Source organism: Brachyistius frenatus, unplaced genomic scaffold, assembly GCF_029030835.1.
Source record: "Brachyistius frenatus isolate BFR_SWC_R1_liver_20210118 unplaced genomic scaffold, ASM2903083v1 Contig_422, whole genome shotgun sequence".
In the NCBI taxonomy this organism is placed as follows: domain Eukaryota; kingdom Metazoa; phylum Chordata; class Actinopteri; family Embiotocidae; genus Brachyistius; species Brachyistius frenatus.
The window spans coordinates 126,500-141,773 of NW_027211021.1; the positions used below are offsets into that span (position 1 = coordinate 126,500).

Sequence of the window (15,274 nt, forward strand, 5' to 3'; positions counted from 1 at the left end):
TCAAAGAAATTAGAATACATTTTCTATCACTCCACACTGTCATTCTATTTTACGCATAATAAAGTAACGTGCATCCTTGCTCGCAGTTTGCCCGGTCAGTTATCGGCTGTCCTGTCTTCGCTTCACTGTGGTGCGCTAAGTGAGGAGGTAACGGCTCATTGCTGCCTGAGGTGGCGATAGTAAGAAAAAGGATTTATCTGTTTGTCTGGAGACTAAAAACTACAGATATCAATGTTTTTTTTGTTTTTTCATTTTTGGCAGCTGCCGTGGCTGTTTCCCACCCGGTAGTACTTTCTCCGCCACTATGGGCGTGAACACTCGGGTGTCTGTCACGACATCCGAGGCGTGCTGAGTCTCACAATGAGCTCTTGCACAAAGACCAGCGTCCTGACAGCGACACGGTTTTTCTCTGGAAGCTGAGTTTTGAAAACGAAAGTAGCTTCCTACGTTTCTTCCTGACACACCACCTTTAGTATCTGGAAAGCAGGACTGTCTGACTGTAAGTACTAAATACTGCATTGTGCTGCATGCGTTACATAGTTCAACGTGCTGTAGTTAATCTGGGTTTCTTTTTCTTTCAACATTATAAAAAATGTTTTTAGGGCCCGAACACCGAATGATGCCAAAGCCCTTTTGTTATTTAAAAGATGATGATGATGATTATTATTCTCCAGGAAGAAATGCATTTTTGAAGGCTTTCTCATATTCAAAAACTCATGAAAGGTGATAAACATAGCTCTCCCGCTCACGACGACTGGCTCGCTAGCGCCCCCTAGAGAGGTGCGGGTACATTTACCTACATGCACCTTTTACCTTTTACTTTCACCTTTTTGAATTTAGTCCCCATTTTTGGCGATTCGCAAATTATGTACTTTAACGAATTCCTCCTTAGAGATTTTGTCGGATCGACTTGAATTTTTTTCTGCGCACTCTTAATGTTTGGGATTAAAAGATGTTAAAATAATTCGTAATAATACGAGACAAAAATTGCAACTTTAAGCGGGGATATGCTTTAAACAATTTGTTTGTGTCTTTCTCTAAAGCAGACTCAGCATGCCGGCCAGAGACACAGTGAAGCGCAACAAAACAGCCATTCAGACGGCTTTGTCTGGAGACTACCGGCTGATCCTCAACAAAGTTCAAGAGAATAACCTGATAACCACACGGGAGTACAACAACCTCAAGAGCATCAACAAAGAAGACCTGGAAGGACACGTTGTTGAGCTTGTGGATAAGATCATGAATAAAGGAGAAGACACCTGCGAAGCCTTCCTGGACCTCCTGCAAACTGACAAGGAGGTTCAAGCAACTTACCCTGAGTTGAGGAACATCCACGTGAACGACACCATGCTTCTACCTACACCTGTCCAAGTCTCTTCAGTTCACAGTGGTACGTGAACACATAACACTGGTATAGACGTGTGCTGTCTGTCACATGAAACTGCATAAAAATATTGTCAGAGTTTCATGTTTAATGTGTAACTCTGCTTCCCTCTTTCCTCAGATCTTCTGCCACAAGAGAGCAAGAGGCGAAAGATGGTGAGGTGTTGATGCTGAAATAGTCCGATATAAGAAAAGAAATAGTTACATCTCAAAGCCTGTGGACACATTCGTATTAGCTGGTATTAACACAGAATTAATATATAAGCTACTGAACACTATTATTTTAGCTTTTAAATGGAAGTGTTTGTGTCCATTTGTTTCCTCTGTTTTCAGGATGATCTTTATCATTTGAACAGCAAGCCTGTCGGCCTCTGTGTGATCATAAACAACGAGAGTTTCATGGACGGCACATTAAGAAGTGGAACCGACAAAGACGCTCGTATGTTATAGACTATTCACTTTTTGACAGCATTGTTGGTGGTTGAAGCTGAACTATGTCATTTTTTTTCTTTGTGTCCTGCAGAAAGTTTGGCAGAGGTGTTCAGCTGGCTGGGGTTCAGAGTGCTGATGGTTAAAGACCAAACCAAGGACCAGATGGACCGGGTACTGGCTTGCTTTGCTTCTCTGAGTGACCTCGCTCAGCTGCAGGAGTTCGGAGTTCAGGAGTGGTCTGGCAGCAGATTCACAGATCCTCAGCAGGACGTGAAGCACGGAGACGCCTTCATCTGCTGTGTTCTGACTCACGGACAAAAGGGTGTGGTTTTGGGGACCGACCTGAAGCCCCTCCCCATTAAGCAAATTACGACAATGTTCAAGGCGACCGAGCAGTCAGCGCTCAGCGGGAAGCCCAAAGTGTTCCTGATCCAGGCCTGCCAAGGGAGCCAGAAACAGCACGGCGTGTTCGTGCACGATCTGGAGGCTGATGAGCCTCTCTCATCATTCATCCCCGAGGACGCAGATGTTCTGGTTGCTGTAGCCACTGTTGAAGATCATGCAGCATTCAGACACAAAGTAGAAGGGAGCTGGTTTGTCCAGACCGTTTGTGAGCAGCTGAAGGAGAGGTGTCCCAGGTAAATCCTGAAATCAACAACATCCACAATATATTTGAGCTTTTTTGTTTTAGATCTGATCACATGATCGTCTCCCATGATCATGTATATTCTACATGTTACCTAATTATAATTTGTGCACTGAGAGTTATTGTAACACGTTTTTGTACGCTGTACTCGTTACTTTAGGGGAGAGGACGTCACCACCATCCTCCACCACGTGAACTATGGTGTAGGTGAGAGAGAGGCCTCCAGACAACGTGGTGCAGAAAAGCAGATACCTGAAGTGAGGTTCACCCTGAGGAAGAGACTCGTGCTGTCACCACATCACGAGTGAAACTTAATCACCGCAAACACATCATACTTTGCCTCTTAATGACATGTACAATAAGCTCAGGGGAATTGTTTCTTAAAGCTTTTTTTATCTTTCTAAAAATGTTTTATTGTTTTAAATCTTAGTTTTACATTGAGCCCCTGGTTTTTATACAGCCACTGATTTGTACCAGAGAATAAAGTTTAAAGTATGATGATCTGTCGTTGCTGGGTCCAAGTTTTAACAGGAGTTATTTAGGCTATAGAGATTTTCTTCACTAGAACTTTTTACAAGCAAAAGCTCTAAATTCAGCATTGTGGTAACATTTATAAGTGTGGCAAATAAGTTGTCAATAGAAACTCAGATTTTCAAATTTGTATTATTAGTCAACTGAAACCAAAAGAGCTGTAATACATTCAAATGGAGGAAAAGTTATACAACGTATAACAATTATAGTAATAAACTTTATGTAGACAGCCTTTTAAATCAAAGTTACAAAATACTTTAGAAACCGGGATTAATACATTTCAGAACCAAGGCAAATAAAATAATACAAATAAACTGGAAGAAGAATCCTAACAATAAAGATCTAAGACACCAATAGTAACAGCTAAAAGTTGTAAACAATCTGAATTACAGATTAATATGTATTTCAGTCCTTTTTCTGTACAGTTGTGTGGATATATATAGATGGATGAGCTTTTTTATTTCTGTTAAAAAAATATTTTTTTTATCTCATACATTGACTTAATGATTAACTTGCTGCTTTGAGACAAAACGTTGACTTTTCAACCTCAAATTGATAGTTTTAAATATCAAAATAGATTTGTGTAAACAATTTAGTAAGTCCATATTTAGTATTTGAAAGTTTGACATTTTAAGTTACAAAAGTAACAATGATTAATAACTTTATCATAAATAATGTATAGTCTCCAGCCCCCCTCGTGACCCTGTCCGGGGTAAAGCGGGTATAGATAATGGATGGATGGACAAATAATGTTTTTTATCCAGATGCGGCTGCGCATCTTCACTGCGCTCATACAACGTTCTTTACGGTACCGCAGCGTCGTTGCCATGACAACTTGGATTCGTTCGTATTCTTTTTCCGTATCCGAAAAGAAGCTGAACAGAGAAGTACGGAATAAGACCGCTTTCCACAACAACAACAACAACAACAACGAAATGACAAAAAACAACCTTCCTGTCGCGACAAAATTGTGTCTTGTGAATCACTTATAACTGCGCAGGGACTTGTTTTAGTAGCGGGAGTTTCTGCCGTAAATAAAGACAGCGTTGACGATGGAAGCGCCGCTGGAGGACGTGAGTCCTGTCGGAGTCGAGCAGGAGCTGCGAGCCTCTGATGAAGCTGTCGGAGCCGAGCAGGAGCTGCGAGCCTCTGATGAAGCTGTCGGAGTCGAGCAGGAGCTGCGAGCCTCTGATGAAGCTGTCGGAGTCGAGCAGGAGCTGCGAGCCTCTGATGAAGCTGTCGGATTCTTGTCCAGCATCGGTGAGTTGACAGTATTTGGTTCAGTATGATTTAGAGGATCGGTAGGAGACCAGAGCTGCGCGCACTTGAGTTTGGCACCAGCTGCTTTTGGCATCTTGAGCTGCTCCAGTCCAAAAAAAAAAAAAAACAAGAACAGGACAGGAGCTCACTTCACCTGAGCAGCTGACAGAAAACAGAAAGTGCTTCAGAAATATTGAAAACTGTGCATTGTGGCTGATATCCAACCTAACAATTGCCCAACTGAACTTCTGTCAGAGCCTGCAGAGCTGCAGAAGTGCGTGTTTCCAGACAGCCTGCTGACCGCGTCGGAGGGCGGCGGAGACCTGGGCAGGTTCAGCGTGACGGTGGAGTTTGCTCGCAGAGTGCAGCAGCCCTGCATGCTGCTGCATGCTCAGAGCCACGGAGCCATTGATGATGAGTCCCCCTGTGGAACAACAGTGACAGGTGACGGGACGCAGAAGGTGCTGTCAAGTTCACCCCCACTGTTTCACATCAGTTTGCTCCTCTTCATCTATTCTGCTCTGCCTCGTTTCACCATTTAAGCCTACCTAACCTCTGACCTGGAGGTGCTGGAGGAAGATTACCACGAGTATGTCCAGGTGAGTCCCTGCAACCCTCCCCGGCTGTCTCATTTTAACTGGCATGGACCAGCTAATGAAACCATTGTGCCCTCGCCGGCCTTCCATATTTATGGCACATCTTTTTGTTTTGATTTTGCATTTTTTTTTTCCCCATAAACACACCTGAATCTTTTCTTTAGCTGGAAGGCCACAGTTTGGACAAGAGGTGTCACATGGTGCAGCGTGATGGGCAGATGGTGATCGATAGAGCTTCCACTGTGGGAGAGGTAAGAGAAGAAATACAGTGAGAGTCAGCTGGATGAAATACTGACAAAACTGGGCTTCAGCCCCATTTCGCTGCTACTTCTCCTCCTCATCATCATGTTGCTCCAGTTTGACTATAATTAGCTCACTGTTAAACCACTATTTATCAAAGTCGTGCTTGCAGATGTCGTCAAACCTGCTGTGATGAAATGACCGTAAGTTGTAACCCTTCTTGTGTGTGTGATTGTGCGTACAGGAGGTGACAACGGAGTGTGTTTCTTATCCCATGTCTGTCCTGAGAGGGCTGGTAACTGAAGGCTCCTGCTTACTGCTGATGCGCCTGATCGCTCTGAGGAAGAAAGTGCCAGAGCACATGACCTTTGTCTCCTTCGACCGACGATCACACATCATCCACACCACCTTTGTGAGAAGTTACACCTGCGGAAGGCTTCTTGGTCCTTCAGTGGCGTACTTGAGAGTTGAACTCTGATTATTTGTCTGTGTGGTCAGAGTGAGCTGGGTCTGAAGCAGCTGGAGGTTGGGGATGAGGTCCTGGAGGTTTTTGGGGTGGAGAAGATTGTTGACTCTGTGGAGGACGGCCCCACCACCTGGCAGTGCTACTTCCTGGATGATGGGTAAACTCAATGACGATAACTCTTCAGGATGTTAAACCTGTTGGACAGTCTCACTGTATACCACTATAAAGCAGAGTACAACTGTTGATTGTACTTTTTTATGATTCTTTTAGTCTTTGCAGCTCACTGAAGGCCTGAATACTTGACTTGAGTTTTAATTAGGGCTGGTTGATATCCGCAAAAATCTAATGTCACAATATTTTTGCCCAAAAACCTCTATATCAATATTATGACAACATTGTAGGGATGATTATTGGTGCTTTTACATAATATTTACAAAATGAAAAAGTGTAAAGTGTCCAAAAAAGTGTGGGAAATTGTTTGTACCTTTTATCCTGATAAGAGACACAAAACCACTGACAGGATAAGCATCAAGTATAATCCAACAGCCGAACAAGAAATCTTCACTTCAAAGGATTATAATGTTCAGTTTTTATTAACCTCATTAGTTCAAATGGGAGGTACAAAATATTAGAAACACCTCTCAGTATAACCCAGTTCAGTTCAACAGCACCGCAAATTACAGTCTCCAACATGACCAGGAAAATACAAATAATGGTTAGCATTGTCGCCTCACAGCAAAAAGGTTCCGGGTTCGAATCTGGTCCTGGGCCTTTCTGTGCGGAGTTTGCATGTTCTCCCTGTGCTTGCGTGGGTTCTCTCCGGGTTCTCCGGCTTCCTCCCATCATCCAAAAACATGCACCTCAGGTCAGGTTACCTGGCGCCGCGCTAGTGGCAGCCTGCTGCAGCATCTCCCCCCTGAGAGCCCCCCTGCTGTAGTGAAGAAATTTCCCCTCGGGGATTAATAAAGTGTATAAAAATAAAAAAATAAATAAATAAATAAAACAAAGGGAAAGTAAAATCTTATGAAAAGAGGATTAAATGCTAGACTGTTGTGTTATACCTAATGCGTCACCCTTCAGTGGTTTTAATGTGATGGCAGATCACTGTTTGGGGTATTTGAGTTTGTATATGAGGAAGTACAACATAGAGAAAACTCCTTGAAGGTCATTTTGTTTCTGTGCGTGTGTATTAGTTGTTTTTCACGACATAATGTCATCACAGAGGCTGTACAGATCCAACGGCCCTCACGGAACATTTGTAATATAGAAATGAGACTTGACTTGATGAGTTCATTGCGTTCATACTGTTTATGTCACTTTTTGAAAAATCCATCACTTGAGACTTGAATTGTTGAACATTTTGTTTTCTCTGATCAGACACTTGGCCAGCAGAGCTCAGGTGGGATCACCGGTCACCATGAGGCTTCTGCAGCTGCCATCACAGATAGAAAAAGGTCTCACACACACACACACACACACACACACACACACACACACACACACACACACACACACACACACACACACACACACACACACACACACACACACACACACACACACACACACACACACACACACACAGAGAACAGACATTCATCTAATGAAACGCAGTCACTGATGTTTGTGTGTGTGTGAATATCAGGTTTAGAGAAGATCCCCCTGGTGTGGGAGGAAGACATCCAGATGTGTTCTAAGTTCCTGGACAGAAAGGTGACACGTGATGCTCTTAAACGATACAAAACTGTTTTTGTAAAACACGTGTGTTTTCTTCCACACATCTTATCTTGTTGAACAAAGTATAAATGTGTGTTTATGTGTGGTTGTGTCAGGAGGAGCTGAAGGCGGACCACGCCTCTTACCTGAGACAGCATCCAGACATCCGAGCCCTCATATCGGACTTCCTGCAGTTCTTGTTGCTGAGGAAACCAGATGATGTCTTCCAGTTTGCCAGAGAATACTTCCTCCCTTTTGCTTCTCGCCGTCCACCAGAACCAAACCTGACAGACCCGTCCCTCTGAAAGCACACTCATATGACTCACAACTCAGTCTTTTTTTTTTTTATAACTTCCTGTTCATTTATCACTTAAATTTACTCTGAAGTTTTGAGATTGCATCAGTCTTGTGAGTGATAGATGACTAGTAGTATAAAAGGAAACACGGTGGAGAGGAACGGTAACTTTTACACCTGAGACTGTGTGACCTTTACAAAAAACGTTAGGGAATAAAGTGGTTTGTTTTAAACACGGTGTTTGTAGTTTGGCCTCTTTTAAGTGTTATGTCAGACCTGTTTGGCCAGAGCAACGGTATTCAAATTTGTCCACTAGAAAAAGTCGAAAACAGAATTGAACTTCTTAAAACGGAAAGAAGCTGGTGTGTTTTCAAAATAAAAGTATGCACCCTGAAACAAAAATATCTGAAATACGTTAACGCCTTGGGCTGTGGCTGAGAAGTTGTGAAGTCACGCAGACTGGTCTTCACCTGCGTCACGTACACGTAAACTTAAAATGACACGCAATGCTTATTTAAATCCCTCTACTTGTGAATAGAAATGGCTTTTACTTTTGACTCGAAGCGGAAGTGACTACTCTGAAAACAGGCGCTTATTTCCTGTGAAAGTGAAACGCGTGGAGAAGCTCTGAAGAAGTGAAGGTGTTACGACCTCAGTTGAGAGTTTTTCCGCTGACAAGAAGTAATTTTACCGAATAACAGAAGACTCATCTTTTCTCTTTTGGGCCGTCAGCTGACATCGACGGTTGCGTCATCAGTGGTAAGTTTTATCTCACGTGATGTAGACTGTAACGTTCACTGAATTTACTGTGATGTACCCCTATTTTAACGTTATATTATGAAACACAAAAGTTATCATTTTGACCGTAATGTAATACCATCGTCAAACCGAATCAACGGGACAATCATTTACAGTGACGCCCAAACTTGAGTTCAAACTTTTGAATTTACAGTTTCACAAAATAAACCGCGGCTTATTTTTTTTACAGTGACGTCACAGCAGCGTATTCCTGTAAATGTCAACACCGGAAGTCCAAAACACTCACAATTTAGCAGTAAGAGTAAAGGTCTTTTCGTGATAGCGGTAGAAGATATGTTTTCAAAAAAACTAATAAAAAGTGAACAATAATAAATCCAATTAATTAGCAAAAACTAAACAAGTAAAATGTTGCTTTTGATAAAAGCTGACTTTAAAAAGCAACTTAAACTACAAAGCAGAGGTGACCACATCAAAAGCTCTCATTTTAGTTTTAAACCAAGGCAATGGTTTCGTGTCTGAGGATGTGAGACTGCAGATATGTAAGTTGTAAAAGAGAGTGACTCAGTGATGTAATATGGCCGGGCGGTGATGTGTTTTAAAAAGTGATAGGTGCTTTAAAACAGGTCAGCAATTACCTTCCTCATATGTTTATCAGCTATGGTGTAGATTTCTATATTAATCATGTTAAAACAAGTATAGAGGTGATATTCAGCAGTGCATCAGTTAGTCCTCCTTGTACTGTGTGGTGTCTGATTTGTATCGTTTTACTTCATCAAGTTTTTGCCACGACTGTTTCAAAAACTCTCATTGTGGCTCCTCCAAAACATTCACAGCTAAACTTTTTCTCTGTGGTTGTTTCTGTTTCTCGGTCTCCTTTGATTCTTCTTCTCTGACAGCAGCACTAACCTGCTTTGACCCGAGCAGCAGGCCCGTTCTGCTGGGAGCGGGTCTGTGATGGATCGACTGAAGCTGTCCCGCATAGACGATGAGCTGGACTCCTCTGAGGTGGCAGCGCTTTGCTTCTTGTGTCTAGATGTTGTCAACAGGAAACGCCTCGAGGGGGTGAGTCCCACAAATATATACTGCTGCCTTTACACTTGTCTCAATGTGTGACAGTGTGCTACCTATAGACACCTTATACATTCAAATTCATAGATAGACTTTCTAAAGTTTCTGTCCTCACAGTGAGCCATTGTGTTTGTGTATTTCTTGGTTGTTTTCCGAAAGATCAAGGATGCAAAAGACCTGTTCTTGAAACTGGAGGAAAAAGGTCTCCTGGAGAACGATGCTTTTCTTTCCCAGCTGCTCAACACAATCTGTCGACCTGATCTGCTCAAACTCCTGGAGACAGACAGCAGACAACGAGAGGAAACAGATGCTTATCCTGTCCTGTCAGACTACAGGTAAAAACACTTAAACAGTACAGGATACATAAAGTAATAGTAATACAGAAATAATACTGAAATATTTATACTTTAAAATATTTTTAAAATTTCTCTTTTGTTCCCTTGTCTTTCTCTCTTCTTCTTCTGTTTTGTCAGGGTGATGCTGTACAAAATACACGAGGACATGGTTGAGGTGAATCTTGACAAGATGAAGTTTCTGTTGACCGACAAGCTGGGCAGAAGACAAATGGAGAAGAGCGATGTGAGAACACCCACACACCTTGCCAGCACTTTGAAAATCAACTTGTGGCACCCACAGTTATATAAGACATAATGAGAAAGCTCTGAATTCACAGTTAACAGTTAAACTCTCTCAGCGTGACCAGCACAGATAGACAGATAGATAGATAGATAGATAGATAGATAGATAGATAGATAGATAGATAGATAGATAGATAGATAGATAGATAGATAGATAGATAGATAGATAGATAGATAGATAGATAGATAGATAGATAGATAGATAGAAAGAAAGAAAGAAAGAAGAATGGCTTCCTGTATCGCTCCTTTAAACAATGAGGTTGAATGAGTCTGTTGCTGAACGTTCCCTTTAGTTTGTCCAGTTTGTTGTGAAGCAGATGGGAGGCATTGTCCAACATGACAACCTCCTCCAGCGTGATGTGCGTCGATCCGACAACAGACTCAGCCTTTCTTATGACTTTGTTCAGTCTGTTGGCGTCTTTTGTTTTGATGCCTGCACACCACAGCAAAGAAAATGGTGCTTGCAACAGCAGACTAATTCAACATTTGGAGCATTTTGAAGACAGTGAGGAACCTGAGCCTTCTCAGGAAGTAAAGCCGGCTCAAGCCCTTCTTGTAGATGGCCTCAGTGTCAGTAGACCTCTCCAGCCTGTGCTAGTAGCCTGCAGTACTAGATTTGCAATGTAACTGCAAAGTTTTTAATAACAACAATACTCCTCTGTTCTAATTACAGACTGTGCTGGAGGTGTTTTCTGAAATGGAAAAACAAGGTTTAATGTCAAAAACAAATGTCAATGAATTGCATGCAGCACTGCTGGAGTTGGATCAACAAATGGCATCGACTGTGGAGGAGTACAGGCAATGTATGAGACACACTTTCATTCAGAGGCACATTTACATACTGTGTTTCTGGAGGATGGATCAAATGATTGGGCTCTTTGCAGGCCTGAACCAGCAGCATCAACACACAGTACCTCCTGATGCCATCATGGATTACCAGGTGTGTGTGTGTGTGTGTGTGTGTGTGTGTGTGTGTGTGTGTGTGTGTGTGTGTGTGTGTGTGTGTGTGTGTGTGTGTGTGTGTGTGTGTGTGTGTGTGTGTGTGTGTGTTTCTGAACAGTTGATCCTGCAATGAGTAACATTTCTGACCTCTGTGACTGGTTTCTTCTCACAGGTGGTCACCAACAACCCTCAACCACAACAACAACCACAACAACATGTTCTGTCCATGTCTGAGACTCAGCCCAGCAGTAAGTCGCTCCTTTCACTCTTCTGCTTTTTATTTTCATCATACTCCAACTACACATGTGAGTTAATGTTGTTTGTGTTCTTCCGGTATAGAACAGAGTATTTACTCTGATTCACAACCAACCATAGAACCCTATCTTTCTGATGAGGTAACCTTCTCATAGAAATACAAATCTCATTCATTCAGTCATTCATTCTTATATCAGAACATTGACATGAGTGATTTGTCTCTGGTGCTGTTCTTGTGCCCCGTAGAAAGATTACTACACTCTGACTCATAAACCTCGTGGTTCGTGTGTGATCATCAACAATGAGTTGTTTGAGAGACCGTTGAACCCTCGTGGAGGAACTCAGATGGATGCAGGTATGTTCTCTCGCCTTCAAACTGCCACATGATCCGATTTATGCTTGCAAGACTGTTTTATCTGAAGCCTTGAGCCAATCAGGATGCTCGCAGGTAATGTGAATATCATGTGATATAATGATGTTCTCCACTGATATGCTTCCACAGATTCTCTGAACAAAGTGTTTACCCGCTTTGGCTTTACGGTGGTGATTCACGACAACCTGACTGCAGAGAACATGCGATGTACACTGAAGGAGCTCGGAAAAAAAACTTTATAAATGATGACGTGTTGGTGAGTAATGTCACACACCTCCATACCTTTATCTTCAGTGATCATTTTATGTTACAGTATTAGTTACACTTGGATCGACATTTTAGGAATAGCCTTTTTGCGTAATTGCTAAGAGTTAGAGGAGAAGATCGATGCTACGCTCATATATCTGTTATAAACAGCCTGAAGACAGGTCAAGAAAGAGTCCACTGTACATGGTGCAATCAAACGGTTCAGAGACTGCACTTATAATTACCAAAAATTGTAGGTAATGTAAATCTGGCCTCCAGCTCCTTCAATGAGGTCCCGATGTGCAGCGATACACCACCCTCAGCGCGCCTTTGAACGCTCCCTGAAAGTCCTGTTCTTTAAGGACGTCAAGCACCATCTTCGATTTTCGCTGGATCTCCTCCACAGATCCAAAACTTGGTTTAATTTCAATTTAATTCAAATTGATAAAATGTTATTTATATAGCGCCAAATCACAGCACAAGTTCTTTCAAGGCACATAACATAGTTAAGTCCTTCCAACAGAACCGTCCAGCATTATAGAAAAATACCCAACAATTCCCACATGAGCGACAGCTGGGAGGAAAAAACTGCCCTTTAATAGGAGGAAGAACCTCCCATAGAACCAGGCTCAGAGGTGAGCGGACATCGGCCTCCAATTTCATGTTGAGGAACAGAAAGAAGAACCAAAGTGCCATCAAACCACAGTTCTGGTCGTTTGCACCAAATGTTTCCTCTCAGGTGCAGCAGAACTCTACAGTAGAGCCCTGTGTTGACAGTCTGACCCTTGGGGTTGAATTCACGGTGCACAACCCCACGAAAAGTCAAAGACAACTACCAGCCTGCTTTTGGATGCGCTCCTGAAACTGATGCACTTTCTTCGGTCTTGGACAATGACGTTCCGCCCCTCTTTAAATGTCACTCGAAATACCTTGAACGCAGGCTTTCTGAAGCATTTTAAAGATCTCTGTGGCCGATTTCCAGAGCTTGAGACATAATTTGATTTGCATTTAGTCCACAGTGAAATCACAAAACTGCCTGTAAAACACATGTAACAGATTTTGATGTTGATCAAACAGCTTGACTTTGGCGTAATTACTTGCTATTACTTGTGCATTTTATGTTTTATATTTAATATTTTTTACTGCTATTTTATTGCTTTTCTATTATTATCTTATTGCTTCCTGTATGCTGCTGTAGTGAAAAAATGTCCCCTCGGGGATTAATAAAGTAACTACCTAACCTAACCTAACCTAAACTTATTCTGTGCACATTAAGATGCTTCACTCCATTTGTGCACATTAGTAACAGTCTCTGAACTTTTTGATCACACATTGTCAATTTTTGTACAAATGTTAATAAACCAGCTGCTGCTTCATATTTACTGTACAGAGTGGTATCAATCTTCTTATCTAGCTCTTAGCGTATTTTAGAAGGGTTAACCTGCAGGTTTCTGTGATAGATTGGGATTGTTTACAGGGTTAGAGGGTATTATCTCAACAAAAAAAAAGTTGAGACATAATTCACATTAAAATATGTGTGTGCCTCTGAACTCAGGTGGTGTGCGTGCTCTCCCACGGAGAAAATGGATGTGTCTTTGGTACTGATGGGCAGAAGGTGTACCTGCGAGAACTGACAATACCCTTCAAAAGTGATAGAGCCCGCACTCTGGCAGGGAAACCCAAACTTTTCTTCATCCAGGCGTGCCAGGGCAACGACTACCAGACAGGATCCATGCCGTGCTCCGCGATGCAGGAGGTGAAGGAACAACCGAGCCACCTGGAGGCAGACGCGGGTCCCCTCCAAGACGAGACGGTGCCCTCAGACGCAGACTTCCTGCTGGGCATGTCCACCGTGCCAAACTGCAAGTCATTTCGAAACACCACCACCGGCTCCGTCTACATCCAGGAGCTGTGCAGGCAGCTGGTCAAATCAGCAGAAAAGTGAGGGACGCCTTCGGGAAGAATTTGGGATGATGATGTGCTTTTAGGCTGAGCTTTAAAACCACGCTTGACCCTGACTTAATCCCAGCTTCTATCATAAAGGATGATCACTCACTTACTCATAATCAAATAGTTTCCTGTAAAGATAGATTTTTCAAATAGAATCTGTATACAACTACAAGAATATGGCTCGATGTAATCCACTGCTTATTCAGTTGTTTTGCATCGTTGATAGAAATAAATGATAAAACATGTCAACGTACTATGAATTACAAAATGTTTTACTGCAACGTCACAGTTCTCGGGAATGAAATTTGAATACACCCCAAGTATTCTCAATGAATCTTATTCAATCTTTCTATTTATGACCGTTTTCAGGGATATATTTATCAGGGATAATAAATAAACCATCAATATTGACTTGTCATGTTAACGATAAGCTCTGAGCACACCGTTATAACAGAAAAGTCGTCCCTTGTTCCAAGACAAAGAACAAAGAAGGATTTCCTTCTGCCAGATTTGTGAACATGAGTAAAATTAATTCTATCGCTGTACCTACCTGTTGGTCTGCTTGTGGTGTTTGCAGATGTCACACAGCAGGACATTGTCAATTAAAGATATTATCATTTGTAATACATTTCCGATGTTTTCTTTGCAGCTCGGCGATTGATGACATCCTCACTGTCCTGACTCGTGTGAACGGGGAGATCAGCAAGGGAACATTTTTGTACTACAAACAAATGCCTGAGCCCAAATACACCCTCACCAAGAAGCTCGTCCTCAAATATGTGAACTCACCTGGGTCTGAGTGAAACTTGAGAGTTTGAATTTGTACCGTGTGTGATATTGTCTCTAGTACAAATGGTTGAATGAGAAAAAAAAGAATCACAGTCATTATAAAATTGTATTCCAGAATGTTTTCCGTTATTCTTGTACCATTTTCTCTAAATAAAAAAACAAGAAAACACTATTTTAATAGTTTTTTTTCTGTCACTTTATTCCAGACCAAAACAAAGCGGTTGTAATTAAGCAGGAAATTCATGTTGTCACCTGTCCACAAACCTTCCATTTACTTCCAACTGATTACAGATTAGTATGTAGTATGAGCGGGAGGTCGTGGGCAGTTATCTGACTAAAAACTATACATTTTCTTGTAATTTTGAATTATTATCATTACAATATTTATCTGAAAATGTACTACATGCAAAATAATGATCACCAAACATTAGCAAAACAAACTTTAACTGAAACTATAGTGGCTTAGGTGCTTTGAAAAAAGAATTGGGTCCTGCTCATAGTGTTATAGTGGTAGGGAAAACCATGTGATCAGTCATACTTTATAGTGTACATATTAGTTCTCAAGATTATGCTCTTTCAAGATGGTGTGATTTAATGATAAATTAATATCATTTATAAAACTCCAATAATTTTAGAATCCAAATCTTAAAGTAAAACCAGCACCACTTTAAAATACTATTTTAAAATAT

The 15,274-nt window shown here is 41.7% G+C and overlaps 2 protein-coding genes across 2 annotated transcripts; both read left to right on the top strand.

Annotated features, from left to right (window-relative positions):
• The first annotated feature begins 199 nt into the window (after nucleotides 1–199).
• casp8 (caspase 8, apoptosis-related cysteine peptidase) lies at nucleotides 200–14,757 on the top strand. Its single transcript, XM_069725425.1, is given in 19 exon segments — nucleotides 200–499; nucleotides 1,044–1,390; nucleotides 1,505–1,539; nucleotides 1,717–1,822; nucleotides 1,907–2,453; nucleotides 2,622–2,767; nucleotides 8,298–8,324; nucleotides 9,238–9,386; nucleotides 9,552–9,727; nucleotides 9,866–9,971; nucleotides 10,704–10,833; nucleotides 10,915–10,970; nucleotides 11,145–11,220; nucleotides 11,312–11,367; nucleotides 11,474–11,582; nucleotides 11,730–11,825; nucleotides 11,828–11,856; nucleotides 13,402–13,787; nucleotides 14,446–14,757. Coding segments are annotated over 18 exon segments (2,721 nt in total). The 5' UTR covers nucleotides 200–499; nucleotides 1,044–1,053; the 3' UTR covers nucleotides 14,600–14,757.
• On the top strand, nucleotides 3,839–8,122 carry catip (ciliogenesis associated TTC17 interacting protein). Its single transcript, XM_069725415.1, has 9 exons — nucleotides 3,839–4,252; nucleotides 4,508–4,696; nucleotides 4,796–4,851; nucleotides 5,013–5,099; nucleotides 5,333–5,500; nucleotides 5,587–5,711; nucleotides 6,932–7,008; nucleotides 7,200–7,267; nucleotides 7,387–8,122. The coding sequence occupies exons 1-9, from the start codon at nucleotides 4,045–4,047 to the stop codon at nucleotides 7,573–7,575; spliced, it is 1,167 nt and encodes a 388-aa protein (XP_069581516.1). The 5' UTR covers nucleotides 3,839–4,044; the 3' UTR covers nucleotides 7,576–8,122.
• Nucleotides 14,758–15,274: the final 517 nt, after the last annotated feature.

Coding starts and splice junctions, on each gene's coding strand:
- catip (XM_069725415.1), top strand. CDS start 4,045: ATGGAAGCGCCGCTGGAGGACGTGAGTCCTGTCGGAGTCGAGCAGGAG. Junction 4,253..4,507: donor CGGATTCTTGTCCAGCATCG/GTGAGTTGACAG, acceptor AACTTCTGTCAG/AGCCTGCAGAGCTGCAGAAG. Junction 4,852..5,012: donor ATTACCACGAGTATGTCCAG/GTGAGTCCCTGC, acceptor TCTTTTCTTTAG/CTGGAAGGCCACAGTTTGGA.